Source organism: Macrotis lagotis, chromosome 7 (genome assembly GCF_037893015.1).
Source record: "Macrotis lagotis isolate mMagLag1 chromosome 7, bilby.v1.9.chrom.fasta, whole genome shotgun sequence".
Taxonomy (NCBI): domain Eukaryota; kingdom Metazoa; phylum Chordata; class Mammalia; order Peramelemorphia; family Peramelidae; genus Macrotis; species Macrotis lagotis.
This window is the reverse complement of record NC_133664.1, coordinates 106,239,553-106,265,810: the sequence shown is the minus strand read 5'-3', so window position 1 is coordinate 106,265,810 and position 26,258 is coordinate 106,239,553. Positions and strand designations below refer to the sequence as shown.

The 26,258-nt window shown below is 36.5% G+C and overlaps 1 protein-coding gene across 1 annotated transcript in view; it reads left to right on the top strand.

Annotated features, from left to right (window-relative positions):
* LOC141492847 (uncharacterized) overlaps nucleotides 1-20,670 on the top strand; it is a 319,801-nt gene extending 299,131 nt beyond the window's left edge. Inside the window, exons 171-187 of the mRNA XM_074193534.1 lie at nucleotides 173-301; nucleotides 614-724; nucleotides 989-1,051; nucleotides 2,761-2,895; nucleotides 3,517-3,604; nucleotides 5,351-5,489; nucleotides 5,952-6,085; nucleotides 6,295-6,329; nucleotides 6,424-6,540; nucleotides 7,162-7,310; nucleotides 8,221-8,305; nucleotides 8,819-8,875; nucleotides 12,076-12,200; nucleotides 13,537-13,625; nucleotides 16,009-16,058; nucleotides 17,108-17,281; nucleotides 19,384-20,670. Of these exons, the coding sequence (XP_074049635.1) occupies nucleotides 173-301; nucleotides 614-724; nucleotides 989-1,051; nucleotides 2,761-2,895; nucleotides 3,517-3,604; nucleotides 5,351-5,489; nucleotides 5,952-6,085; nucleotides 6,295-6,329; nucleotides 6,424-6,540; nucleotides 7,162-7,310; nucleotides 8,221-8,305; nucleotides 8,819-8,875; nucleotides 12,076-12,200; nucleotides 13,537-13,625; nucleotides 16,009-16,058; nucleotides 17,108-17,281; nucleotides 19,384-19,461 (1,758 nt within the window). The 3' untranslated portion in view covers nucleotides 19,462-20,670. The remainder of the gene's footprint in view (nucleotides 1-172; nucleotides 302-613; nucleotides 725-988; nucleotides 1,052-2,760; nucleotides 2,896-3,516; nucleotides 3,605-5,350; nucleotides 5,490-5,951; nucleotides 6,086-6,294; nucleotides 6,330-6,423; nucleotides 6,541-7,161; nucleotides 7,311-8,220; nucleotides 8,306-8,818; nucleotides 8,876-12,075; nucleotides 12,201-13,536; nucleotides 13,626-16,008; nucleotides 16,059-17,107; nucleotides 17,282-19,383) is intronic.
* The last annotated feature ends 5,588 nt before the right edge of the window (nucleotides 20,671-26,258 follow it).

Sequence of the window (26,258 nt, the reverse complement as noted above, 5' to 3'; positions counted from 1 at the left end):
AATAATGATAGGGAATAGTGAACTAGAAGTGAATATGAGGAATTTTAACCTGCTCTTTGAAGTGAATGTGTTCAGTGGATCTGTCACATTGCCTTTCTGAAGAGATTCACTTGCTTTGGATGTACTGTCATTGAAGTCCTATTTCTTCACTTTCCTTTTCTTTTTCTTGTAGGATGTGCAGTATTCTGACATTGATTACATGGAGAGGCAATTGGACTTCACTCTCAGTCCCAAGTTTTCTGGCTTCCCCAGTCTGATCAATCGCATGAAAGAGGCTGGGATGCGAGTCATCCTTATTCTGGTATGTGACTGCATTAATCTGTTATGATATTTTCTTGCTTGTTAGGCATTGGCCTTCTTGTCAGAGCAATTCTGTCTCTGACACTTGAAACAATCACTTGTTCATGGGCAATAGGGTTTATTATGATGTTCTAGAGAAGAAAACTCAGCTGAAGAAAAATTTATTCCCAGCTTTTCAAAAGGACCTGTGAAATCCAAAATGAAACTGCAGATGTTGAGATTGTGTTCTTCCTTGTTGGACACTGGTCTCCCCCCCTTGTCTTTGAGTAATTCTGTATCTTACCCTTTAATTACTATCACCCTTTGATTCCAGGACCCAGCTATTTCTGGCAATGAGACCAAGCCATATCTTGCATTCACCCGGGGACTTCAGGATGATGTGTTCATTAAATGGCCAGATGACAGCAACATTGTATGGGGAAAGGTAGAGTTTGGGATTTGAAATGATAATTCTATCCTGTGACTAAGTATGAAAGGAAATCAGGGAGTTAATGCTTTAATGACTCATATTTTTCCTCAGTGTTTCTGTGATTGGGTGAATTGTGGACATTCCACTGAAGTAGATTGATTCCAGGGATCATATAAATTCTATTTGTGATTCTCCTCATGAAATCCATAAGTTGTGACATATCACATAGCCAAGATTTACTCGAAGTAAATATCATTCTTATTCTTATATCCTCCTCAGGTTTGGCCAGATTTACCCAATGTCAACATCAATGGATCTCTTGACTGGGATACACAAGTGGAGGTAAAAGATTTTTCTGTAGTATGGGCTATGGAAGCCTTGGCAGTAAAGAAGTGATTTTTTAACTTCTGTACAGATGTTAAGGACTGTCTTCATGGAGAGACAATAGTCATTCCTCTCTTTCTTACTAATTCAATACTTAGCACAGTGACTTGGAAGTAAGAAGTGCTTTTTAAAATTTCTTTGTCTTTTGACCAACTGACTAATAAATAATTTTCTTGTTGAGAGTGACCATCCTTCTTGTGGGGTCTCTAAGATCCTAATAATGTGTCCCTTCTTCTTAGCTCTGTCTCTGTCTCTGTCTCTGACTCTTTTTGTCTGTCTCAGTCTCTGTCACTGTCTTTGTCTCTCTATTTATCTTTCCCTAAGACTCTCTTTTTCAAACACACACACACACACACACACACACACACACACACACACACACACACACACACAACTCAGACTTCTCTATTATCTTCTCTAAGAAACTTTGATGATACTTTGTATTGTGGTTATTATTTTTGGGAGCAGCCCAGATTTCACTTATGCTTCTGATCTGACTATTGAAGAGGAAGCCACTGGCAACTCTATTTAATTGCAATATTGGTGCTTTACTTCCAATGTGAAGACATAGTCTTTTAGAAGGAATGTTTGCTCAGTTTTGAAGTCTAAATGACTGCTACTTGTCTGGAGTACTATGGTCCAGCGTGGTGAGTTGGTGACCATGAGTCATTTAACTTCTAAGTGCCATACTTGTGGTTCTCTAAGAACACAAATAGTCTTAGTTATCAGTAAATTGCTAAGCTGTATCACTGCAGGAAATTTCTAATCTTTATCCTATCTACATTGATAGAATCTCTAAAGAAATAAGAAATGTTAGTGACAGTATTCCAAAGAGGATGAATTATATGTCTTTAATCAATTATAAATGGAAGGAGTTGAATATATTATGACTTATTACTTAGCATGCCCTCCACTCCTCTTTTCATTTCTCTAAGAACTGTCTTTCCCTATCACTGACTAATCTTCTCCTGAATTCCACTTTTCATTCCATAGTTGCTTAGAAGCATTGTTCTCCAAAGAACAAACTTTATTTTTTAATCTTGACTGGGCAGATGCCACCTCTGTTGGTTCTCAGTATCCTTTCAAAAGATAGTAATATATAACAAGTGACATGGGGCAAAGAGGTGGCAAAATGGATAGTGTACTGGACTTGAAACCAGGAAGACCTGACTTCAAGTTTGACCCTAAACTGTGTGACCCTTGACAAGTCACTTAAGCACATTTGCCTCATCTCCTACATGTACTGGAGAAGAAAATGGCAAATCACTCCAGTATCTTTATGAAGATAACCCCGAATGGAGTCACAGAGAATCACATATGACAGAAATGAACAACAATGACATACCGATTATATACAAACTCAATAACAAAGTGCCCCTAAATACCAGGATAGGCAGATAATATCTATCAAATAGAAGTGGAAATTCTCTTGTTCCAATATGGTAGAGTTATCCATAGCCTTGGATTGAACTTTGACTCTTGATGATTCTGCCACTGTGATAAGTATTCAATTGATTTGTGATTCAGTAAAAATTCTTTTGAAAAATGCTTTGAGCTTTTCAGAAGTTATTTACATGTAGTGGCAGAATTGCAAATGATGAAACAACAAAGAGTTATTGATCAGTGTCCTGATCAATTTGTCTTGTGGTTGTTTTTCATCATTACAGTTATACAGAGCTCACGTTGCATTCCCAGACTTTTTCCGAAATTCAACAGCCACATGGTGGAAGCGGGAATTGCAAGAACTCCACACCAATCCCAATGAACCAGAGAAGAGCTTGAAGTTTGATGGAATATGGATTGTAAGTGTGTTTGTGTGTGTGTGTGTATGTGTATTTGTATATTTGTCATTCTATGTGCAAACGTAAACATGCAGACATGTACTAAATTATTGTGTGTATTGTTTATTTCTTCACATATGTATAATTGATTTCCAGTGAAGTAAATTAGTCAGTAAATGATCAAGACATTCTGGACTCTGAGGCTACCATTTTCTAATTAGGCATTAAATAGTCCATATATTCTTTGATACAACTACCTCTACTTTCTCCTGCCAGGAAGATGTTCAATGTACCTATACTTCAGGAAATTTATCTTTTTTCACTGAAGTGAATTCTTTATTTCACTTGAGTGTGTTTGACTATCCAGAATGATCTGAAAGGAAGCAAGGCCCAGTCCTTCTGGTTGATCTGCTCAATGTTTAACTTTCCACCTTCTCATTAATCAGTCCCTCTGTGATGGATGTATCAGGTGTAACCATTTCTTCACTGTCATCTGGGCAATAATTCATTTTCTATCCCAAACTCATCCTCTGTCCTCTCTCATGTAATAGACATACACACACACACACACATATATATATATGTATATATATATATATATATATATATATATATATATATACATATGTTTTACATTTTTAGGACATGAATGAACCATCAAGCTTTGTGAATGGGGCAGTCCCTCCAGGCTGCAGGAATGACACATTGAACCATCCTCCTTATATACCTTGTAAGTATATTTTCTATTGATAGAGTGTTTCTTAGACTCAGAATGACTTGATCAAAGATACCTGGGCTGAAAATTTGCCTTCCTTCATTACACGAAGCCTGGCATTCCCATTGATAGTCACTCAAGTAACAAACCCATCAGTATCTAAGCTGTCTTTGTTCATATCACACGTGTGTGTGTGTGTGTAGAGTATAGGTTTATTGTATCAATATAGGCTTTCCATATATGGAAAATAATATTTTGTCACTTGAGGATTAGGAGGGTTCCTGGCAAGGAGATCACTCTGTATAGATACATAGAAGTAGAACAAGACTTTTGTGTCTCAGCAAGGGTTTGGGCCTGTCTGTGTTTGTGATACAGATTCAATAAGACAGCAAAGGTAAGTTGGAGTCAGGTTGCATCATCCCTGGAGGACCTTATTTTTCAGACTATAGACAGCAGGGCCCCATCAAGGCTTTTGTCTAGGTCAATGATATATAGAGTTGGTTACGTGTCTAAAGATGATTTTGATAATATGTGAAGACCGGGTTGGAGTATAATGTGGAGATCTATTGACCTCCCCTCCATATCCTTGAAGCAAGCATTCTTCTTTCTAACCTCAACCTCATATTGTCTGGATTATTAAGAGTTTTCTGACATGACATTGTATGTTTTAAAAAAGAATAGGAAACACAGGTAGTTATTTAAAAAAAAGTAACTTCTAAAAGACTCAGTTTAGAAGACTGTGTGCATTGAAGAAGTTGGTAAGTCAGTATTTCTGGACCAGGTCTTTTAGATATTTAGTTTATCTAAAGGCTTATGACTGGTCAAATGCCAATTTCTTGACCATGGCTATAGGCAACATTCCCTGAAGGAAGCTCAGAGAGGAGATGGCAGCAGAATTGGGACTGCCTTCCATGTTTTCCAAAATGCTGATCGTTCTTATCAAGCAATAGTGTTTTGTTTAATGCAATTATATTTTTCTTATTGTTAATTCTATTAAATTTTCTGAAGCATTTGTCACTGAATGTAACTTCCTTGCCAGTAGAGAGTGCTTCATTCTTTGTACTTCTATCTCTAGCATCTTTCACATTCCTAGGAGGCACTTAATAATTTTATTGATTTTTAACTAATTGGTTCATTGTTTTTTACTCTTTCCTCCTTGATTTTCTTTATGTTTTTACTTCTCAGGTACCCTACTCTCTTCCTACCTCTTTAATCTCTTATCTATTCCTTTCTTTTTTCCTTCTAATTCTTTAACACAAACATTTTTGCAAAGGTCCTATAATTTAGAGGGTTACGTTCAAATCCTGACTCCCAAAGCTTAGTACATAAAGTCCTTTTCATACTAATCCTGAGGTCTGTAAGCTATATATAGACAAGAATTTCCTGTGGAATAGAGCAAAGAGCAGTAAATTTTTAGTTAGAAGATTTGGGCTTAAATCACATCTTTGTCACTTATGATCATTTCTAATTTTGGGGATATCTCTTTATCTCTCTGGGTTTCAGTTTCTTTATGTCACAGTGGATTAGTCTTACCAAAGTCCAGTTCTAAAACTAATAGTCTTTGAACTCTGTTTGAACTCATCAGTTTTCCTACAGTTGAACTGTAGCCTATTATTCAAAGCTCCTAACCTGCTTTTCTATCCCAAACTCATCCTCTGTCCTCTCTCATCCCCTCAGCTATAGCCACCTCCTTCACCAGAACCAGATGGGAACTACTTGCTATTGAAGGGTGCTCTCACAGCATTGTATTTATTTTCTCAGATTTGGAGTCAACAGACAAAGGTTTGAGCAGTAAGACCCTATGTATGGAAAGTCAGCAGATCCTGCCAGATGGAAGCCCAGTGAGGCACTATGATGTGCATAATCTCTATGGCTGGTCCCAGACAAAACCGACATATGAGTGAGTCTCTACCTTTCTTTCCCTGAGGCCCAGAGAGCAGGAGGTGGGTGAACAGAATTGGAATTTCCAAAGAATGAAACTGCAGGGCCAGTTCTTATCTTTGAACTTTCTTTTATGTTCAAGAACTGCATATTGATAAGAATTACTCTAATTGATATATTAGGTCAGTAAATGTATTCAAAAGCTAAAGTACAATATACTCCTCTTCTCCTCTTCCCCTTCCCCATATAAAGAAATCATTTTTGTTAACTGATGTGTATAGCTAATGTATCTCCTTGTTCTATTTCCTTTCTGCATCAAATTAAGCTTGTATTTATGCACCCATTTTTCCATCTTTCCCCTAATCATTGACTGAGAATAGTCCTCAGCTCATGAACTTCACTGTAAGACCTTCCTGAGAGGGAAAATATTTCTATCCCTCCCCAGAAAGGTTGTCATTTCTTATTTTTCTTCCCTGATCAGAGGCATGCAGGAAGCCACAGGGGAGAGAGGAATCGTGATCACTCGTTCAACCTTCCCTTCTTCGGGACGCTGGGCAGGACATTGGTTGGGAGACAACACAGCAGCATGGGACCAGCTCTATAAATCCATCATTGGTAAGTTCAAAGCTTTTCCTGGAAGTTTCTCTTGGAGTGGAGTGGAATCCAGTCTATGTGGTCAGTTAGTCAGATCCCTGACTAGTTAATTCCATCATTCTATGTATATCTTTGGACTTTTCTCCATTTTTATGTATTTAACTCAATGACTAGGGAAGGTCTCATCTACCAACTTGCTTCATCCAACATAGTTGTGGTTTTCTTTGCAGGCATGATGGAATTCAGTCTCTTTGGAATATCCTATGTAAGTCTCACTCAAGTTTGCTTCATCCTTTTGAGATTGTTTGAGAAACCCAGAAAATTTTCATTTTCTGTTTTCTGTTTTTTTTTGTTCTCAGACAGGAGCTGATATCTGTGGTTTCTTTGAAGATGCTGAATATGAGATGTGTGCTCGCTGGATGCAACTAGGAGCCTTTTATCCTTTCTCTAGGAACCACAATACAATTGGACCCAGGGTGAGTTACCATCTCATTCCTCAGGTTTGTTCTTGTGCCAGATCTTCTGCTTCCATTCCTCCCCTATGAGTTAATGGAGCCCCTCTTTGCTGGAAACAACCTCTTTAGTCTTCAGTCCTTTAACTTCACAACAAACTGTAATAACCTACATTTTTAGATGACCATTTCCTGGATTAGGTTACTTGTACCAGAAACTCTAGGAAAAAAGACTTTAGAGAGTGGAGTCATTTTCTGTTATGTCTCTGAGAAGTTTTCACAGTTCTGTCTAGAAGTTACAGTGCCATGATCCTCCAAACTTTCACACACATATTTTGGGATTTAACCCACAGCAATGTAAGGTTTCTGCAGAAGAAATCTGAATATCTTCTGTGCTGCCTGTGACATATTTTTTGTATTGGGGAGTCAGACTATTTTTTAGGGGCATTAAGGGCTACTAAGGTAAGTAAAGAAGAATCAAAACATCTTCCTTAGTCAAAGTCAAGAGTGATGATAGCCTGGGGAATTAGGAAGCAAAGAACAGAAGACTCTGCTTTGTAGTAGAGAGTGACTTTAGTGGTCTGACCTATTTCCAGTGGAGTAAGGTAAAGAGTTGGTATGAATGTTCCCTCCTTCTATCTCCAGAGACAAGACCCTGTAGCTTGGAATTCCACCTTTGAGGATCTTTCAAGAAAAGTTCTAAAGACAAGATATACCCTATTGCCTTATCTATATACACTGATGCACAAGGCTCATGTAGATGGCAGCACTGTTGTCCGACCCCTTCTTCATGAGTAAGTTTCCATTCTGTGTCTCAGGGTCCATCATTTGATGCCATTTTGAATTGCAGTAGGTAGTTTCTTATGTGTTACCTCCTTGTATTGGAATGGAAAGTCCTTGAGAACAGGCCCTGTCTTGCTTTTTTGTTTTCATACTAATTTATATCTAGTGAGTACTTAATGAATGTTTTTTTCATCCTTTGATTCATTCTAAAATGAAACTAATTCCTTATGTAAAGAACTATCATAAGGACACCTGCATGTGCTTTGGAGTCTGAGGATCTGTTTTTTGGTGTTTTAGCTTTTTGTCTCAGTTATAAAAGTAGTTGGTGCCCCTTATTCTTTCTGAGACTTAGTTTTTTTTTAATTTGTAAAGAGGGGACAATAATAATGGCACTTACCTTTCATAGATTTGTTGTGAAGAAAATATTCTGCAAACCTTGAAGCCCTATGTAATTAAATGATTTTGTTATCATTTCAATTTTTTAAGAACGTGAAATTTGTGTGGGCCATTTGATAATCCAAATATTTTCCTTATGGTTAAGTGATATAGTGAATCATATTTTTTAAAGCATCAATTTGACTTTCCTTTTCTTGACAGGAATGGACTAAAATTAGTTTGTATTTTCCTGAAATCAGCATAAAAGTCAGAGAAAGCCCTGGACCTAGTAAAAAAGGCAAAGTCTATATTTCACATATACCATGATTAATATCTTTACCTGTACCTGCTTGAACTAGACCTGGGAGATGAAAGACAGATGTAATGGGAACAGATATTGGACATTTAAGCCTAAGCCTCCTCAAGATTTGTCAGAATTACAGTGATTTTCAAACTCCCTTTGAATTCCAACTTCAAAGATCTAATGTCCTGAGAGAAGAACATTGTCTGTATCATTGAATTATGACACCATGTTTCTCTGCTCAGGTTTGTGGAAGACAAAGAAACCTGGCACATATTCCGTCAATTTTTGTGGGGTTCTGCCTTCTTAATCAGTCCTGTCCTGGAACCAGTGAGTGTGGATTCTTCTTAGCCTACAAAAGATCTAAACTGAGACACAATAGTGAGGAATAGAAATGAGTCTCATCTTGGCATTCTTAGTGCCTTAGGTCCTTGTGTTGACATTGAATTGATCTGAGGCTTAAATCATTTTTGATGCTTCAGTTTCTTTAGCACCTAAGTCGTGGTGTCATTGTAAGATAGTGAGAAAATGATAAATACATAGGATATTTGCTTTTGAGTACTTTTATTTTTTATTTTAGTTTTTTAGTTTTTGAAAGGCAATGGGGTTAAGTGACTTGCCCAAGGCCACACAGCTAGGTAATTATTAAGTGTCAGAGGCTGGATTTGAACTCAGGTACTCCTGACTCCAAGGCCAGTGTTCAATCCACTGCACCACCTAGCTGCCCCCTTTTGAGTACTCTTAAATGTAGTGATTATTATTCTTGCTAATTCCTCTAGGAAATTTTGATCAATTTCCCCAATTATTTATTTACTTATTCTCATGTTATCTAATTTATTCTAGAATGCCTGGAATGTGACTGCCTATTTTCCCAATGCCCGTTGGTATGACTACTATACGGTAAGCTTCTGAGAAGATACACAGGAGCTCATATTCCCTCTGTTCAGAATGATGTGCATGGTCTATCTTTGGAATAGTGGGTATAATATCTCTCTTCCTGGAATTATGTCAGGATCTCTATAAGGTTTGCCTCATGTAATCCTAGAATATTTGTCCTTGTCATACTCTATCATTAATAATCTTTCTAGTTTACCTGATCATAAGCATGGATAACTGGGAATCTTCCAAAGTCAAGTGTTTGCTAAGCATTTTTCAAAAACTGAGGGAGCTATGGTGATTAGCCCTTGTAAGCTGAATGAATCACTTATATCCCAGTAGCAGGGAGGAACTTTATGAAATGGGTAGACAATTTTTTTTTTTGCTCAGGAGTCTTCAACTCCTGAATTAGCTTTGGTCAAATTCATGCCCGTGGCACTATAGTACTGTTCAGAAATAGCTTTAGTGAAATAGTTTCTACTCAGATCAAGTCAATATAGCCCAAATCTTGGAGAATAGTGAAACTGATGGATAAATTCTTGTTTCCTTTATTCAAAAGCAGACTATAGGTTAGAGGCAAGCAAAAATTACTCAAACTACAATCAAGCCAGAATTCGTGAAAATTTCTAAAACTTTCTCCATTATCTCTTATGCTGTTGACTTTTATATGACCTCTATTAATAATCTTCCTTCTAATAAACATTCTCATAAATTTGTTTGCTCAACAATTTATAAGAATTTTCAACTTTCAAGAGAGTGTGTGAGAAAACAACAGAACAGAAGAAACCCAGGCAGAAGAGAAAACCAAGAAGTATTTGATGCAACAAAGAAGGAAAATGACTGTAAGGACTGAGAAAGAGCACTGGCTGGAGATTGTTCCCACTCTATTCTGACTTTTTAAAAGAGAATAGAAAGGAAAAGGAATTAAGAAAACAGGAGAAGGAAAAGGCAGCAAAAGAAGAAACAAAAGATTGCCATGTTTAATTTTCATCCATCTCAGAAGAATGAAAAAAATCCCTCCAAGCAATACCAGAAGAACTAAATCATAGAATCTCAAAATTGGAAGAGACCATGAAATTTATCTAATCTAAACCATAGTCTTCAAAACTTTCCTTTCTTCTTCCATATTCCCAAACAAAGGTTAAACTGTATTCTCTACTTAATGATTGAACTCAGGACCTCATAAATTCACCTTCTATTTACTTCTACTTACCAGGAAGTCCTACTTTCCATTGAACACATTTCCTACACTTTCTATTTAGTTCTTTCCCCTAGTCTCTCCCTCTTTCCGCTTCTTATCTCAAGTCCTCAGTCCTGAACTGTAATCACTTTAACTACTCTCTATCACCACTTTCTCTTGGGTAGCTTTTACTATTTGTCCTTCATTGTCGAAGAAGACCATGACATCAGGGAGGACATGCATATGAACAAGATTTGAATGAGGGTGAAGCTGTGCAAAGTCAACAGTCTCACTTTCTCCTCTGGAACCATCTGGGTCCAGTAGACAGATATAAATCAGGACTGGAGGCAATCAGGGTTAAGTGATTTGCCCAAGGTCACATTTCTTTCCTTGGGATGCACCTACCTTTCTTTAGTCAGAATATTTGTGGTGACTTTTATTTTACTATGGAACTGGGACTATTCTGCAGTAGCCAGCTTCTTTTAAGGGAATCCAACCTCCTGACCCAAGGCCTTAATGGATCAATAACCTTTTCTTTTCTGTATATGTAGTTCCTGACAATTGTGAAATATCTGTGGAATGATGGTGATAGAAATTACATTAAGGAAATGAGACAGTCCTTGTTGAAATGAAGTGTTCCCATGAAAACATGAAGAGAAATAAATAGGGCAGTAATTTCAGGAACTGAGCATGGTCATAATAATTTTTCTTTAAGCTCAGACATAGGAAAGAGTACACAAAAAGTGAACTATTGAAGATGTTGGAGAATGGGCAAATGCTGAAGTTCAGTCTGGAAACTTTGAATTCTGGAATCCAGAATCTGGATCTCTATATCTAGAATCTCTGTCTAACATAGATCTCTTAACACAAATTGAAAAGATGAAATTTCCTCCCTCCCTCAGAAAATAAAGTGAAGCTTGATAAGAGTAGTTATCAAGTCAATAATAACAGATATCAAATATCTCTAAAGGATGATTGGAAGTCATTGATCTTCTAACCATTACATCCAGTGCTCTTTCTCAGTCGTTGCAGTCATTGCCCTTCTTTGTTGCATCAAATACTTTTTGGTTTTCTCTTCTGCCTGGGTTTCTTCTGTTCTATTTTTACACATTGATTTATTTTTCTCTATGTCTTTATCAAAGACTGAAGTTATCTTTGATGGTTAAATCTCCCTTACCACCATATCAGGAACTTCCAAGTCCCATATAGCTTATCTTTGAATTGTCTCTGATATGTATTCTGTTTTCTACATTACCATCACTACCAAACTAGTTTATCTTCTTGTTATATTAGAACTGGGCCATTGCAAAAGCCTTCTACCTTGTCTTCCTGCCCCTTGTCTCTCTTCTTGTAAATCTCTTTTTCAGAGTTTTTGTTATCCCCAAGTTCAAAAATTTTCCCAGTTGTATAAGGAATAGCTTTGCTTTCAAAGCTCTCTATACTACTTCCCAGAATATTATCCATGATTCACTCTACAGTGAGACCAAATTAGATTGTGGTGTTCACCTTAACCCCAAACACTACTGAGTAGTGACCTAATTGAATCAGACCAAATGAATTTTCATGGGCTTAGATTTGTATGACTTTTGTTCTTTTCCAGAAAGCATAAAAGATTCAGACACAAGAGCTGAGCAAGAGCAATTGATAGAGGAGACATAGGGTCTTTTTAAGCTTACAGATGTGTAGGAGGTCTAATTTGATGATGAGGGAAACACTGAAAGAGCAGACCTGGAAGCCCAGGTTAGGTAGTGACTCTTTTCTGACTCTACCTTTTAATTTTAGTGAAATAAGTGATTGTGATATTACTTAGAGCTGTAGGTGGGTTCAGTAGAAATGATACACTGACTGGGAAAGTTAAAGTTGAGACTGGAGAAGGGTAAGGACCAAATGACAGATAGTCCTAGGAAGAAGTATATTGGTTCAAGGTGTAGCAGCATCTATATGTCTATAAAATGAATAGGAGAATATGAAATTCTTCTATTCAGCTAAAGTGAAGCACCATAATCAAATGTCTCTCATTATCTACACCTGTCTCTTGCCATAGGGATCAGACATAGGAGTGAAAGGACAGTATAAGACATTATCAGCTCCTCTTGACCACATTAATCTTCATATCCGTGGTGGCCACATCCTTCCATGGCAAGAACCTGCCATTAACACCTACCACAGGTGAGTGAAAGACAAAGGTTTTCTCTATGCATATCATCTTTCCCAAGGGACCTTTGTTTCAACATTAATTTCTCCTGTAGTGTGGCAACTCATTTAACAACAAGTTCTTTGACTGATGATAATAAATCTCAGGTTTTGGTTGGAAACTTTGGAGATGCTACTGGACTTTGAGGACTGAGGCAAGAGTACAGGAGAAGGGCTGTTGCCTGATGTATGGCAAGCTTGGATAAAATGTTAACTTTCCTTCTTCTACCCTTAAATCTCTGTAATGTTGGGCAGGTTAATACTTTTAAAGCCATTAAGGATTTGGGGATTCTGAGACCAAAGATACAAAGAAGCAGCATGGTGCAGTAGGAAAAAAAACTCACTGTAGAGTCACAGGACCTGAGTTCAAATTTTATCTTTACCATAACACAAATTCACTTAATCTATCTAGACTCAATTTCCTCATATAGAAAATGAGGGGATTATATTAGCTGAGTTTGGTTGTGCGCTGGTTTTATGATCAGTACCTGTGTTTGAATCCCAGTTCTTCTAGAAAGGGTAAGTTACTTGCGCAGGGTAACACACCTTGGTCTTTATTTAGGTTTTGCTTTCTGATCTATAAAATATTGGTGATGAACTAGATGAATGAAATGCCAATTATTAATTACATAGTATAGACCAAGAAAATCAGTTAGGTAGCATAGTGGATAGAGTCAGAAAGACTTATCTTTGTAAGTTTATGCAAGTTCAAATCTGGCCTCATATACTTACTACTTATGTGACTTGGTAAATCACTTAATTTCAGAATAAGGAAAGACAAACCATTCTTGTATCTTTGCCAAGAAGATCACAAGGACATAATTGGCATGCTGGGGGATCATAAAGAATTGCAAATGACTAAACAACAATAAATTTGAATTTGAATTCCCTTGCCTGTAAATACATATTTAATGCCAGATGCTCTAAAGGCAGATGGGTGGTACAATGGATAGAGTTTAGGGTCTGAAGTCAGGAAGACCTGAGGTCAAATCTTGCCTACACCATTTACTAGCTGTATTACTAATCAGTATTTCAATTTTGTCCAGTTCTTTGCAACCCCATGAATTTTTATCCAGGAGGCTTTTTGGCAAAGATGCTAGAGTGGTTTGTCATTTCCTTTTCTAGTGGCAAACAACTATCTGACCCAAGGTAAATCATTTGACCTCTCTTTGCCTCTATTTCCTTATTTGTAAATTGGGAATAATAGTAGTGCCTGAGGGAAGATTGTTGGAAGATCAAATGAGATAACATATATTATGTGCTTTGTATTCTGTGCATGTGGATATAACCATTTTTACCTATGTTAACATAGCCGGGAAAACTTCATGGGTCTCACAGCTGCCTTGGATGATGAAGGAAACGCTAAAGGCTGCCTCTTCTGGGATGATGGACAGAGCATCAGTGAGTAGGGGCTGCCTGAGCACTACCCAATTGCCCCTTCAAAAACCTTGTACATGCTTCTTTCTTCTTTAACCACTTTTAAAGTTTTATGTTTAAAGTCAGGTCTAGCCATGACATGGCATAGTGGATAAGATATGAGATTGCAGCCAAGAAAATCTCAAATGCAAATCTTGCTTAGTTGGGTGACCTTGAACAAGTAATCTAAACTCTTTATGCCTCAGTTTCTTTACCAGTCAACTGAGAGGTTGAATTTAATGACTCCTAAAGTTCCTTTCATCTGTTATCCTATTTTTATAGAAAAATTGCATGATTAGAGTTTTAATGAAGATAGATAAATTCTATCTCAAAAGTAGATAAATCCTAAATCCCTGCTAGGGCATGGCTACCCAAACCACTACCATGGTAAGAAAGAAGAATGAGATCTTATAAGAAAAATATTTTTAATTAGTATCTTTTATTTCTGAATATATCTCCTTTCCCTTATCCAAAAAGCTGTCTCTTGTGATAAAGAAAAAAAGAATGCATAATGATTTAGCTTTTTTAGAAGCATAATGATTATTCTTGATGGTCCTGGTGGTGGTTGTTTTCCTCAGCTGAAGCTTTTAAGGTGCAACACAGTGGTCCCCTGAAGTACAAAGAATACACTTTACCTTTCCTGAGTACCCACAAGTAGTGGTAGTGTGAAGGAAGAATAAGCCCAAAGTTGTACCACTATTATTGCTTGACCAATACCTTGATTGTTAGTGTAAGCAATGATAGGATATAAACATGTGATGCACATGGTTATGTTTTATTTTTAGCTTCTAACCAGGCTATATCTTAATCATCAGAAACCTTCTAATTAATAATAGGAAATCACCATGGTCCATGGGTAAGCCCAAGCACTAGAAAAACATATATATTCTAAAAATTCTCCTAGGTACATGTATATTTTCCCATCATGAAAGTATTCTATTACCTTGTTGTTAGTAAAGAGACTCAACTGGGTTTCAAACACTATACTAACAAGACAGAAGCTCTAGGAGTCCTAACAAACTGGGTATTCTTCAAGAATGATGAGCTTAGGTCAAAGATTCTTCATGTATTTATCTATTTGAGAGATAGGACAAAGAATATTAACTTTGGAGTCAAATTATCTGCTTTCATAACCTGCTTCTAATGCTTACTACCTAGGTGATGTTATCTCTTGACAGTGTCTTTATTTGTATAACAAGGAGATTGGACAAGACAGCTTCAAAGGTCCCTTCTCACTTTGGATCTATGATCCCGTGTTAGTTGTCTCAGGACCACATTAGCCAAACCCCAAACCAGAGAACTGTCCACGAAGAATTTACTATTATTTCAGCTACAGCAACTCATGAAGTCAATTTACTAAGATATGGAGGTGTTATTATTTTCCTCAGGGGATCTAGATGGTCATGTTGATCAAAATCATCATGGATCTGTGAATATTTTTATATGTAATTTGAAATTTTAAAAAATCACTATGCATCCTTGAAGCAGTTAAATGGAGACCAAATGCCCATGATCTCCAGAGCTCTTTTAAGTTTTCCTCCCATTCATCTAATGAATGAGTCAATAAATTCTGTTATCTTTTCCATTTTTTTTCTTATGGCATCCTCAGGTCAGCATGACCTTGAACTCTACCAGAGTTTCCTTATTTTTCTTATATTCATTTTTTTCAACTAATTTTTTTTATTTTTCCAATTACATGTTTTACAAGTTTTTCAACATTCATTGACATGCATATGCATATTTTTAAGATACATAATTTCCTTCCACTTTCCCTTCCCATCCTCCTCCCCACAGGGGCAAACAGGTGAACATTGTACATACATATTTGTGCTTAATATGTTTACAGATAAGTCATTTTGGGTATCTTATATTTATTTCATTCTAATTTGTAACTTTTTCCATGACTAAGCTATTCACTCTTTCCCTCTGTAATTAAAAACCATAGCACATCCTAACATTGGTGAATTGGTTGGAAATTAGTCTTGAATTAATTTCTCAGGAGATAATTTTGCTTATTTCTGTCTTACAATGGGACCATATAATAATCTAACATTGGCAATGGCCATGTACAGTGAACATGATCACCAATACTCAAATGTGTAGGCATAATATAGAGGAAAAGTAAATTGCAACACTGTATGTAGCAATTGAAAAATAGAATAATGGAGATGGAAGGTATTTGATGAAATAAGTTTCTACAGTTACTTAGCTCATTGGTTTTTATAGAAAGTTTTTATTTTCATGCCTCTAAAGTACCCTTGACCCTAGTGGTGGATGAGGAGAGGGAGAAGATAATAAGGGAAGTTTAGGGATGAGAAGTAGTCAGGGAAAATGTGATGACCCTCTTGAATGTTCTTTTTATTTGCAGATACATATGAAGATGGACAATATTACTTGGCAAACTTTTCTGTTGGAAAGGCAAGTGTTAATGTTCTATATAATACCATTTGCAGAGATGATATAGTAGAGAGAGCACAGGCAGGGTGTATGTAAGATCTGGTTCAAATCCTACCTTTAATACTAGCTATGTAACTCTGGAGAAGTCACATAACCAGTTGGTGCCTCAAGCAACTCCTTAATAACAATAGCCATTATTTATATAGCCCTTTATATTTATTATTTATTTTGATACTCACAATATGTGAGGTAGATACTATTATTATTTCCTTTTCACAAATGAGAAAAATTGAGTCTGAGAATGATCAAGCTTTCCTTGGATCATCTAGCTAGTAAGTATCTGGCTTGGACTCAGGTTTTTCTGATGCAAAAGGTTAAGTGATCTCCACTGTATCCAACTGCTTCATTAAATTGGGCCTTCTATGCCTTTCTTTACTGCCTTGTGATTTTTCCCTTTTTATAAATGTGTTCCCTTTCCTCATTGTCCTGGAAGACCCGAGTTCTACTTAATGATCTTAAGTATTCACTTTACTCCTTTGGGGTATAGGTTTCTCATCTGTAAATTGAGAAGGCTGGACTAAATTATTTCTAAATTCCTTTCCCACTCAATACATCTATTGTTTTAGTTTCCAAAATTTGAAATCGGTGATTCTGTCTCTCAGAGGAGCTAGTTAAATTTGAGGCAGACTACAGGAATTCACTAAATGTTATTTGAATCTGTAGATCTCAATTGGGCCATACAGATATATTGACTGCTAGTGACCTAAATGGTCCTGGTTATCCTGTGATAATATCCTGATAGGGATAAAGGCAGGGACCTTGAAATTAACTTCATTATTTGAACTAACTAGTAGTACCTTGGTTTTTACCCATTAGCAAATAGAGATAATGTAATATCTACTTTTCTCAGTGGGAAGAAAAAAGTAATTTGTGAGAAAGTAAGAAATGTACTGAATGTGTTGAATAACTACAGACTATTCCCTTGATACAGAATAAAAGGGAACAAAGTGAGAAAAAGTGGCTCATGATTTCCTCTCCTCTCCATCCCCAATGTTTCTTTCTTTTTACAGAACAAACTGGAGAGTCATATCATTCACAATAAATACATCGTTGCTACGAGACCACTGTTGTTGGGCTATATTCATATATGGGGAACAGGCTCTGTCCCCATCACCCAAATCATTGTTACTTATAACAACCAAAATATCATCTTAGACAACTTTAACCATGATCAAGCAACACAGGTTTGTGACTAATGAAAGGTCTGATTGAAATGTATAATTGTTGAGTCCTTGTAGTTCTATTAATGTGTTTGTCTTCCCACCTTCCCATCCATAACTCCTACTATGTTACTTTATGCTTATAGGGAAAGTGAAAATGGAATATAGGGGATGCACAGAGGCCCTTAATCCCAACATTTCATTCCCAAATTTAGAAATTTGGGATCCCTTGATTGGCCATTTCTGAAAAAAAAAAGCAAGCTATCTGAAAGATTGACATTTAAGAGAAAGAATCAATCAAGCACTTATTTTTTTAATTCAATTTTATATTCAATTGTCTTTCTTCCTACTTTTCCCTCCCTGAGAAGGGAAGAAAAATGAAGCCCTCAACAAGCATTTATTAAGAGTCTGCTATGTACTAAATGCTGAGGGAGCAAACAGAAAAGTAAATGTTCCTTCTTTCAATTAATGGGCACTCTATTGCAAGAAACTAGATAGATATAGAGATATATAGATCTAAAGGGATATATATAGATAGATTGATAGACAGCTATAGCTACAGATAGATGTATATATATATACATATATATATGTATATATGTATATATATATATATATACATAAACTCATACATACATATAAGCAGATATAATGGAAGGGAAGAAACATTTATTTAGTCCCTAAATTAATTTAGTCAACTCAGCATGGTGCTAAGTGCTGTTATTACTTCATTTGATCTATATAAAGCATATGTTCAATAAATACTAGATTATTTTGGGAGAGATGGGTGGACATTAGAAAAGGCTTCATGTAGAAGAGTGGTGTTTGGCCTGAGTTTGGAAGGAAATAAATGATTCTGAGAACTGAGGGTGAGAAGGAAGTATATTTGAGGTCTGAGGAATAGTTATTGTGAAGGTATGAGGATGGGAGTGGAAGAGTTATGTGTGAGGAAAGATACGAAGTCTAGTTAGTTTGGACCACACAGTGTGTGAAAGGTGAGTCAGTAAGGCATAAGGAGGCTAATAACGTATATTGTGATCAGGTTGTTGAGGATTGCAAATGTTTGAGGAGTGAAGTTTAAGAGAAGCCCATTTTACTCAACTATTGTCACTAAAATCACATGCTGCAAAATGAAAGCCTCTACCTATTTGTCCATTTTAAAATGTTCCTGTATCCCTCCCTTTGTATTTCCTTAATACCCTATCCATATAGGACTAATATCCATATAGGTGTTCCTCTGTATTTTGTTCTAATGTTTGTTAATGTTCACTTTTCATAACTAGCAGTTTCTCCTATCTCCCCCCCAAAAAAAAATTCATAGAGGACCACACAACTAGTATGCTAACTGATTTATAGAATGATACAAGATTGTTTCAAGCTAACAATCAATTGGTAGCTAGGTGGCATAGAAGGTTGAGCCTGCACTCAAGAAGACTCATCCTCCTGGTCTCAGATACTTATAATCTCTGTAAATCTGGGCAAGTCACTTAATCCTGTTTGCTTCAATTTCCTTTCTGTAAAAAGAGCTGGGAAAGGAAATGACAAGCCACACCAGTTTCTTTGCCAAAAACAAAACAAACAAACCAAAAAAACCTCAATTGGAGTCATGAAGAGTCAGATATAACTGAACAATAACATACATAAACATTCAATATTTTTCAACCTCAAGATCATTTGCTTAAAGAGATTGAGTCATATGAGAAAAAAACAGAATATGCTAAATATTCTTGATTAGAAGATGGAGAAAAAAAAGAAAAACATCTGGATAGGAGGGGTAAGAAAGCAATTAGACTGTGGCCCAGCAAAAATAAAGTCACATAGAAAATTATGTGGTACTGAGAAAAATTAACTAGAAGAAGGAAGGAAATATCTTGTTCTATATTTGTATCTTTTTGAGTCAGAAGACCAGGTCTCGTGACCAGGCTGTTCCATTAAGTAGCTGGGTGATCTTGAACTAGTGACTTAATTTTACTGATCCTCAGTTTCATAATATTTTTTGTAAGGATAATTAAATCTGTGCTGACTCCATTAGGTGTGTTGCATTTATTATAGGAAATGAGGCCTTTTGGAAATCTGTTGGCCTATCTGTTGGAGAGAACTCATGGTCTTCTTTTGGTTCCCTGCAGGTGCTTTCAATGAACTTAACTACACATGCCATAAACTTGGACAATACCTTTGTGGTGACATGGCAGATTTCCTCATGACCCTTTGGAGCAAGATCTTGGACCATTTCTTGGAAGGCTTTTAATGGACCCTTATAATCAAAATATTTGCAGATCGCCATTATATATTATAGGACTTCTTTTAATTGGATCATCCCTAATTTTTAAAAAATTGTTATGGGATTTGATTTGGGTTTTGTCAATATTACTTTATGCTTTGAATCTTTGATGAGAGGGCATGGGAAGATTGCTTTTTCTTTCTTTTTGATTGGGGGGGGGAACAGAAGTCTCATTACTATAGCTAAAAACAAGCTATGGCTAAGGGCCTCACTGGGTTAGACTTATGTAGTGTCAAAGATGTCCTTTTCTATTGACCAAAGATGTCTCTTTGTGTTCTAAGAACTTTAGAGTAGTTTTAAGATTCAATTACTTAAAACTTCACTAACCCTTTATAGGCGGCTAGGTGAAGCAATGGATGGAGAGCTGGGCTTGGAATTATTAAAACTCTGTTCAAATCCTGCCACAAATTATTTATTAGCCATGTAATCTTGGTTCCAGCCTCTGTTTACTCATATGTAAAAATGGGTATAATAAAAACACCTACCTCACAGAGTTATTTTAAGAATTAAATGAGAAAATATGTAAAATACTTTGATTTTTATAAATGTATAAGTGCAAGTTGTTATTTTGCTGTAAATCTTGGTCCAGGAAATTACTGTGGATACCAGGAAAGATCCAAGGAGTTTGTGTTTATTAAGGAGAGGAGAAAATGGACATAGAGACCATAGTAAAGCAGAGAAAAAGAGGGTAAAAAGATTAGGGAGAAAGATCAGGAATAGTGAGGATTTGAGAAGGAAAGATGAGAAGAGTAGAAGAAATGTGTGAGAGGTGAGTGGAGGAGATGGACAAATTAATTGGTAGTAATGTACAAGTTACTTACAAGAGAAAGATAGGGTCAGATTCACAGAATGTAGTGATGGATAGTGGAAGTCAGTATGAACCTCATATGGAATTTATTTTCGCAGCAATGTATTTAGAGATAATTGAATTATATATCTGTTTAAAAATACATTACACACTTTGCATGACTGAATCTGTGGGTCAATCTTCCTTTAATACTATTGATTCTTCTTTTTCAATTAGCTTTTGTTATATTTGTTCTTATATTCCAGTTTTTTGCCAATTCAAATAATTACCTTTATTTTTTCTCTTGTAAATATAAATATATATATTTATCAATAAAAGTTTGCCTTATTTTTACTCACAACTCTTAATGTTGGATGTTTTATTTTTTACGGTCATCTTTGGTAAAATTTTGTATTTTTTTCCATAATTTGTTCTTTAACTCAATTGTTAACCAATAAGATCTTTTTTTTACTTAGTCTCTAAATAGACCTGCATCTTTAACTATACTTCTTTTCTTCATTACTGTTTTTATTGTGAACTCCTCATTTACATAGTGGCAGGACATGGAGAGGTCACCAGGCTGCCTAAGGAGGGACAATGAAGCTCAGGTTGGAAACAAAGAAGGTCAAAATATCTGAGTTGATTGGCAGTGGGTCTGGGCTCTAGGGTCTTTGAATGCCGACTGTGTGGCTGCTGTACTCCTAGCCTGAGACCTCAGGAGGAGGAAGAAAAAGATGAAAAAAAGAAAGAGGAGAAATCAAAAAAAACTGATAATAAATAAATGGATGAAGATTTGTGGAGAAAAGATAAAATATATTTGATCAGATAGGAAATGGATAATCTAAATAAATGCATCAAATGGATTATTTTGAAATATAAAAGAAAAGGCTATTATTAAGAAAGTAGCATAAGATATAAGTATTAGTAATAAATGACAGAAAAGATCCAAAACAAAAGAAAAAGGAAATTTGTATTGGGGAAAGAATGGATGATCAAAGAAGAGAACTGGCCATGTCTTAAGAAAGATGGGAACAATGATAATGAACTATGGAGAAAGTAGAAGTGGTCTCCCCTTAGGATCCTAGGATCACAGATCCAGAACGGAAAGGGTCTTATAAAAGATCTGGTTTGTACTCTACTACATGAATGATTTTGAAATTAGAAAGGACACAATAATGGCTAATGGAGATTGAATAGTAGGGAGACTGCAAACACCTAGCTGATCTTAATGAATTCAAGTGGCCAAGATTACATGGCATTACATCCCATGGTACTGAAAAAAATTGATGAATGCCAATATATCTAATCACCAAGTCTCATGAATTTTATCTTCTCTATTGGTGAAGCTACCTATTCCAGGTTAAGCCATCAGCCATTCCCTATACTAGTGCAATGGTTTCCTCATTGGTCTGTCTCAAGTTCATGTGTCCCTTAATCCACCTTCTAAAGAATAATCAATTTTTTCCAAAACACAAATATAAGACAGTCCTCTGCTCAATAAACTCCAGTGACTCCCTGTTACCTTTAGGTTCAAACATACACTCTTCTGATTAATATTTAAAGCCCTTCACAACTTAACTCCAATGCAACTTTCTATTATATATAACTCCCATTCATGCACCAGAGAGTTCATTCAAATAGGCCACCTTATTCTCCACACAGGAGTATCCTGCTGGAAGCTGAGTCTCCTGTTTCCTGTTCCTTTTCACAGACTAGACTCAGTATCTCAGATAAACTTCTTAGTTCTCATTTTGAAGAATTCCTAGTTTCCTTCAAAGTTCATCTCAGTATGCATCAGTGGTATATCATAGAACAATAAAAACAATATTTGATAGTATTCACTTGTGAATCTATGTGGTCCATGTTGTTTTTTCCTCCTTTGGCTATTCGATTATGCTTCATTCAAATTCTTCCTTTACAAGTGAGCTATTTATTTTCTCTTTTTTCTTCTTCTGTTAATTTGTATATATCTTACAATAATAAAATTGAGGTGGAGGCAAAAAAAGGGGGTCAAGAATCAAGAGTGGAGAAAAAGTTGGAATGAAGAAGGTCTATAAATATCAGGCTTCAAACTGTACTACAAAGTAGTAACTCTTAAAACAATTTGAAAACAGTTAAAAAGAGAGATCCATCAGTAGAAAAAATTAGGTATACAATATAGAGAAGCAAATGAATCTAATGGTCTAGTATTTGTTAAAGAATAAACCTTAGCTACTCAGAATTTGGTTTCAAAAAACTACTGAGAGAAATGTGGAATGTGGAATATGAGATGTACTGTGGAAAATGCAGCAATGTGGAAGAAATATGGTAGAAATCAGATTTATACTAAGACCTCATACTTTCTTCCAAGTTAAGGTCCAATGAATATTAAAGGTCTCATTAAAGCAAATTGGAGAAATGTGAAAAAAATAGGCACTGGTAAAAAATGATACATGCATTATTGGTGGATTTGTGAATAGATTCAGGAATTTTTAAAAGCAATTGGAATGGTGAATATCCTAGAATTTGTAGTATAGGACAATTGGTTAAATGGCTCTCAGATGCTTGTATAGAGATGAACAGATTTAGTAGAGGAGGGAGTCAGAGACCTGCATTTAAAATTCTATTTCAGATTATGCCTTGACTTCAGGGAACTTGCTTCACCTTTGGACCTCATTTTCTTCATGTGTACTGCAATCAACAAACATGATGATGATGATGATATTTGTCCTTCATTCTTGAAGAAGACTATGAACTAAGGGAGTTGATGTCATGACAAGCCCAAGAACTGGATTTGTGTGTGTGTGGGGGTGGGTGGGTGTCTGTGCTAAGTCACAGCCTCATTTTCTCTTCCAGAGTCATTTAGGTCCAGTGGCCATTATGAATCGGTATGACTGGAGATGGTCCTAGATATGAGGCCATCAGGGTTAGGTGACTTGCTCAAAATCACACAGTATCAAGTGTCTGTGACTGGTTTTGAACTACTGTCCTCCTGCCTCCAAGATCAGTACTCTATCCACTGTGCCACCTAGCTGCACTAATCAGCAAGTCTATATTAAAAGCTTACTAGGGGACACACCTTACACTAGGCAAAGACAATACAAAGAGAGGAATGAAATAATGGCTGGCCTCCAGGAGTTTCCATCCTAACAGGAAGTAAAATGGGGAACCTATAGTTTTTTCCCATTATAGATCTTTATGCTTGGTGCTGGTATAAAACTTACCTGCCCTGGGGGATTGCAGAGGTGGAGAAAAGTCTGAGGAGTAAAGAAGAACTCACCTCAGTTCTTGCCCAAGCTTCTCTAAATACCTTTAAATAATGACTCTAAACAAATTTTAGAGTGACAGAACCCATATAAAGAAGAAATAAAACAATTTTCCAGGATAAGACAACTTTTCCAGCATTAAAGGTCTGCTGTATCAGGTGAAAGAGGACTGTAGAGCAGCTCAAGTCATGCCAACACAGACTGCCCCCATCAATCTAGGAATAGACAAAGGGGTGACTGAATCGGGGCAACAGTGCCAGTTTCCAGATCTCTCAAACTACAGATGTCAAAGACAATTTAGAATGTCAGCAGGAAAGATCTATTGCATTATAGTGATAGAGGAGCAGAGTCTAGCGCAGTCCCAGGTCCAGTAAACAGTAGGCTTTGGGAGTCATTGAATTGTCAATGGTTGCAACTGCTTGGGGAACTCTAGGCCCACAGATGGTAAGGGTATTAGAAGGAGATTACAGGGGTCTCTTTGCTAGCACTGAGGCAGGACTGTTATTTTGCCCATACTAAAATCTGGGTCTCAGATGCAGACCTTACTTCACAGTTCCAGAGAAGAAAAGAGTATATGTGGTCACTCACAGATCAGAACATAGGCCAGAAGGGTGAGCCTTAGATCATACCACTTTAGAGAACTGAAAACTTGTGGGTTCCTTAGAACTATCTTTGAACACAATTGCAAAAAACCCCAGAATCTTGGGATAGTGCTACCATCTACCCTTTAATAAAGAGGTTAAAATCAAGTCATAGGATGGGAAAATGAGCAAACAGGAAAAAACTCTGACCATAGAAAGTTTTATGTTGACAAGGAAGTTCAAAACACTCTGAAGAAGATATCAAAATCAAAGTTCCTACATTCAAAGCCTCTGAGAAAAATATGAATTTTTCTAGGTTATTGAAGAACTTAAACAGGATTTTAAAAATCATGTAAAAGAAGTAGAGGAAAAATTGAGAAGAGATATGAGGAAAGAAGCAAGAAAATCATGAAAAACAAAAAAATAGCTTGATAAAGAGGACACAAAAATATATTGAAAATATACCTTAAAAACTAGACTAGGACAAATAGGTCTAGGTCCGGAGTTCCAAAAAAAAGCCAATGAGAAGAATGCCTTAAAAAGCAGAATTGACTAAATGGAAAAAGAGGCACAAAAATTCATTGAAAAAAATCCTTAAAAAGTAGAATTAGATTTCCTGCCAAGATGGCAGAGAGAAGACAGGCACAGTGTTATGTGCTTCTGATTCCCCTCAAAAATAACATGAAAGAAACCTCTTAATAGAAATTGGATCAACAAAACACAGGAAGAGAAGCTAGAAGAAGAATACCTACCAACAAGGTATGTCTCAGGTGACCATGGGTGAACCGGGAGCAGCAGAAACCAGAGAGCCAGCACAGGGACAGCAGCTGGAGGAAGCCAGAGGACCAGAGTTAGTTGTGGTGGCTTTGGTGTGTGTGGCAGGTGTGAGAGTCACCTTTAGCTGAAGAATCTTTGGGAGTGGAGCTACAGGAGGGTGAGTTCCAGCAGAGAGAGTTTCAGAGCATGCCTGGAAAATGAGCAGCTGGGTTGGGACCTGAGACCCATATTTTCAATGGAGACCTCTCCCCAGGACCAGTAAACAACAGACTCCCTCAGTTTCAGGTGTGGGCAAAAGAGTTCAAGCAGCTGAAATGGAGGAACTCTCTCTCCCTCAGGGCTTAGCACATTGTTCAAGGTCAACTCAGACCCTGCTGCTGAGGGCCTCAAGCACTCCAGAGAAAGCAACCAAAGTCCCCTACTGGCTGACCCTTGGAATTACTAAGCCAAGTGAACAAAGCCTCTAGGATGTTCAAAAGTAAACCTCTGAGAACCAGCCCGTGCCAACACAAGATTGTAAGAAGATGAAGAAAAGTCATAGAAAAGGGGGGCCCATGGAGAAATTCTTAGAAGGAGTAGATTCTAGTCCAGAGAGATCTAGCACTTCTATGAATTGGCCTCTAGCCCAGAAAGACTTACTTGAAGAAATCAGAAAGGAGTTTAAAAATCATTTGGAAAAATTGAGAAAAGAAACTCGAGAGAAAATTAAAACATTACAACAAGAAAACAAATCACTGGAAAATACAATTGGACAAAAAGAGTATAATTCTCTCAAATCTTCAATTGGGCAAATGCAAAAGAAAAATGATTCTCTCAAAATTACATTTGCTCAAATGGAAAACTCCTTCAAAAATAGAATTGACCAACTAGAAAAGGAGTTGTAAAAGGTAAATGAAGAAAATTCTTCTCTTAAAAAAAAGAATGGAATTGGTAGAAACTAATGACTTCATGAGACAAGATTCAGTTAAACAAAACTATAAAAGTCGAAAAAATAGAAGAAAAAGCAAAATACTTTAACAGCAAAACTACTGACCTCCAGAATAGATCAAGAAGGAACAACCTGAGAATTTTAGGTCTTCCTGAACACATTGAAGAGAAAAAGAGCCTGAAGTTAATATTACAGGATTTAGTGATGGAAAATTGTCCTGATATCATGGAACCAGATCGCAAAATGCTTATTGAAAGACTAGAATGATCCCCTCCAGAAAGAGATCCTAAAATGAAAACACAAAGGAATGTTGTGGCCAAATTCCAAAACTATGAGACAAAAGAGAAAATCCTGCAAGCAGCCAGAACAAACAATTGAAATACCAAGGAGTAACAGTAAGGA